This window comes from Alnus glutinosa, chromosome 5 (assembly GCF_958979055.1).
Source record: "Alnus glutinosa chromosome 5, dhAlnGlut1.1, whole genome shotgun sequence".
NCBI classification, from domain to species: Eukaryota; Viridiplantae; Streptophyta; class Magnoliopsida; order Fagales; family Betulaceae; genus Alnus; species Alnus glutinosa.
Genome location: NC_084890.1, coordinates 31,617,432 through 31,620,957, shown reverse-complemented (window position 1 = coordinate 31,620,957; position 3,526 = coordinate 31,617,432). Strand labels below are relative to the sequence as shown.

The 3,526-nt window shown below is 33.2% G+C and overlaps 1 protein-coding gene across 1 annotated transcript; it reads right to left on the bottom strand.

Annotated features, from left to right (window-relative positions):
* Positions 1-536: 536 nt before the first annotated feature.
* On the bottom strand, positions 537-2,458 carry LOC133869574 (uncharacterized). Its single transcript, XM_062306613.1, has 5 exons — positions 2,321-2,458; positions 1,550-1,899; positions 1,329-1,422; positions 1,038-1,126; positions 537-863 (listed from the first exon to the last, which is right to left on the bottom strand). The coding sequence occupies exons 2-5, from the start codon at positions 1,863-1,865 to the stop codon at positions 607-609; spliced, it is 756 nt and encodes a 251-aa protein (XP_062162597.1). The 5' UTR covers positions 1,866-1,899; positions 2,321-2,458; the 3' UTR covers positions 537-606.
* Positions 2,459-3,526: the final 1,068 nt, after the last annotated feature.

The following is a 3,526-nucleotide window of genomic DNA, read 5'->3' as shown; positions in this document are numbered from 1 at the left end:
AAAAACCCTCTATTTCCCAACCACCATTCTCAGTGTTTTGGTCTTACTAAATATGCTAATTAATAAAACATTAGAGTTAGAGCATTATTTGGATTACGTTGGAGAGAAAAGCTTTTAATGTCATTTTTTTAAAAAAATAAAAATAAAAACATTTTCAAGCTTTTTCTAAAAGTGTGATTTGATCTTTTCTTAGAGTTAAAAAGTAAAAGATACTTCTATAATCTTTTATTAAACATACAGCATTTTAAATTCTAAAATTATTTTTGAAGTTTCATAACGCAATCCGAATCAGCCTCTTAATCTTTTCCTTTGACAATTTCGAAATCCACCATTAAGTACCTGATTTAATTACATTACTCAAATTAAATACACGCCACAACAAAATATGACGATAGTTCCTACATAAAACGTCCTTTGTTTTTTTCTTCACAAATCGATGTGCGACCAACAGGTTAAAGAAAGAAAGTATGAAAGAATTTAATATAAAGATAAGAATTTAATATGAAAGAAAATGGCTGCCTTTTGCCCTTTCTCGGTTGGCAAGAATCACAATGGATCATTTTATTCATAAATGAAAAAGGATTCTGAATTCAAAACAAGGGAGATTCAACGATCATCTACAAATGACATCCAAGTCTGATCCTCATCAGTAGGTGGTATCCCTTGTTCATCATTAAATGCAGAACGCAAATCCTTCATATTGTTAGTGAGGGTCTCGATCTGAATTTGCATTTGTGTAAACTGATTCTCCAACAGTTTGAAATGATTGTCAAAACGAGCCGTCATTAGCCTAGCCCAAGCTGGAGGAATGTCCTGTAATGCGGACGACAAACTCTGCTTCTTCTGTCGTTGTATGGACGACTCTGGTATATTCAATCACAAAATAATCTTAACAATATTCTTTCTTTACACTGACACCTTAAACGACATAACATAACATGCAATTTATTAACCAGATGATACATGCAAACACGCACTCAAATAGCCAACAATAGCTAACGCTTGTTGGGCACTGTGCGCGCATGCACTTGTCTTACCAGTAGCTAACGGGTGGGTATTCTTGCTAGTTGTGTTTTTTTTCTCGGTGTTACTCATGGTTCTTGGACCTGAATTGCTTGACTTGGGGTGTTGAAATGAACTACATTGTATTGAGTAGTTAATCTAAGTGTATTACATATGTCTCTATTTATAGATGCTAGAATAGGAGTAAGACTCCTATCTTGGCAATGTGGGACAAGAGGAGAAGCTTATATACAAGCCAATGGCCAAGGCTTCTCCTCACTTAGGCAATGTGGGACAACCACATTTCAACATAATCTAACATGGGGGAATGATCTTGGCTGGCTTCCATTCTGTCTCCATTAATTATCGAACGGTGTATCTTCTCCCGCATTTCCGATGTATATAGCCTTGTTTGCCCAACTAGAATCAGTAAGTATAATTAGTGTCGCACAGACGCCCAACACGACGAATGGCACCAGAGAATATATGCTCAGGAAGTTGATCTCTAAAACACCCTAAATGACAACATGAAAATTAATTTGCTAACCCGATGATTGGAAGGAAAAACCTGCCGCAGTTGTTGAGCGTCCACTTATCTGAGCATTTGTCACCCGTGATGGACCTATATTGCTTCTTCGTTTCTCTTCCTGGGTGTTATTCATGATGCGTGGGCCTATATTGCTTGAGTTCGGGGAATGATCTTTTTGTTCTACTTGTTTAATCGTTCTCTCTCCATTTGTCAGTACCCGTGATGGACGGGTAGAGTATATGTTTCTTTCTTCGCCACGGGAAGGGAATATGTTCTCGAACGGATTATCCTCCGAAATATCCCGCGAAGAACTTCTCTTCGAAGGTCTAACCATTTGCCCTCTTGTTGAATCAGCAAGTCTAATTAGTCTGCACAAAGTGCACCATGGAAATGCTCAAGAAGCCAGTGATCTCATATACTACATATAAAAGTAGAGCCTTCCAAAAAATAGCTTAAAATTACATCAAATGAAAATTTAAAATTGAATTGAGCCTTTTAACTTGAGTCACATATATTCAAAATTGAATTAGGTCTTTTATATAAGTATGTACTTATTTAGAAAAAGCAGAAGTCTTCAATGGAATTACTTAGAATTACGACAAGTGATTATATAAAATTATGACAAGTTACATATTCAAAATTGAATCGGACATTTAACTTGGATCACATATATTGAAATTTGAATTAAACCATCTATATAACTAATCATATACTTTATATAAAATTAAGCAGCAACCTTCCAAAGATGAAATGGATAACACATAAAAAGAGTATGAGACTAACAAATACCTGCAGAGATATATTATAGGATAATCAGTCGATAATTAGAGCGATACACTACTACTGGCTAGAGACACCCTCAACAAATCAAGCCAACCTTAAGGAAAGTATTGCCATTTAATTCTATCAGGTTTTGAGGGTTTATAATGATCAGCATATTGTACTTCTTCATTCAAAGTCAACAAAAAACTATGAGAGCATTAAGACAAAGTCAATGGAAATTAATTAATGAACTGGTTTATTAATTTTTTATTTTTTCCTCTAGAAAGATTATTTATAACCCCCGAGGCATACCATTAATATAAAAAACAAAAGTAGCATATGCTATCCGTAATGTGAAAGTAATTAAGTTAATAGGTGACAGCTGGAAGTGTGAAAGCAGTGGCTACTGAAGCCCGACTTTCTTAGTAAATAATTTTTTTTTAAAAAAGTCTGAATTAGTTGAGCCTATAAAAAAGTCGTAATAGTCAAATTAAACTTAATTCCACCCATGCCCATATTTTATAATCACAGTGAAGCTGGCATCCTCACATGGATGAAATACATAATTGCACTTTCATTATGTGGTTAATTTAAAATAAAGATGGATGGAGGTTGTTATGTCCATAATTTTTTTTTTTTTTCTTAAATAGAAACTAACTCAAAGTTTAGGGTCTTAAATATGATCTTAAAATATTAAAATCCTCGAAATATATTAAATATAATTTTTCAATCTCTCTCCTCTAACCATGGGGATGCAGAAGAAGACTGACAATAGAGTAATTTTATTTAAAGAAATGATATTTTTACATCTCTTATACATAATCTGTCATTTATGGATTTATGTGTGTTTTCATTTTCCTTTTTCATTAAAAATATGTTTTCATTTTCCAATTATGCTTAAGTGTTTTAGTTTTTCATTTCAATAAAGATTGGGTTTTCCTTTTCCATTAAGGATTATATTTTTCCTTTTTCAATTAGGATTTTTTTTTGAGAAATGATTCTTCACCATCTAAATATACAACTTTTCACCACCTTGTCTATGTGGCAAGGTGGTCCCCCACTTTATTTTATTTTTTAGAAATAAAAAAACTCTAAAGTTAGTAGGGGACCACCTTGCCACATAGACAAGGTGGTGAAAAGTTGTATATTTAGGTGATAGTGAATCATTACTCTTTTTTTTTTTTTTTTTTTATAGTTTTTTCCTATATAAGAGATATATACTCAATGGAACAA

What these genes read in the sequence shown, in the direction of transcription:
- LOC133869574 (XM_062306613.1), bottom strand. Translation starts at nt 1,865, where the DNA reads ATGGTTAGACCTTCGAAGAGAAGTTCTTCGCGGGATATTTCGGAGGAT. An exon ending in TTTTTCCTTCCAATCATCGG is followed by an intron (nt 1,423 to 1,549) that starts GTTAGCAAATTA and finishes TACTGATTCTAG; the next exon opens with TTGGGCAAACAAGGCTATAT. An exon ending in GAAGCCAGCCAAGATCATTC is followed by an intron (nt 1,127 to 1,328) that starts CCCCATGTTAGA and finishes TTCATTTCAACA; the next exon opens with CCCCAAGTCAAGCAATTCAG.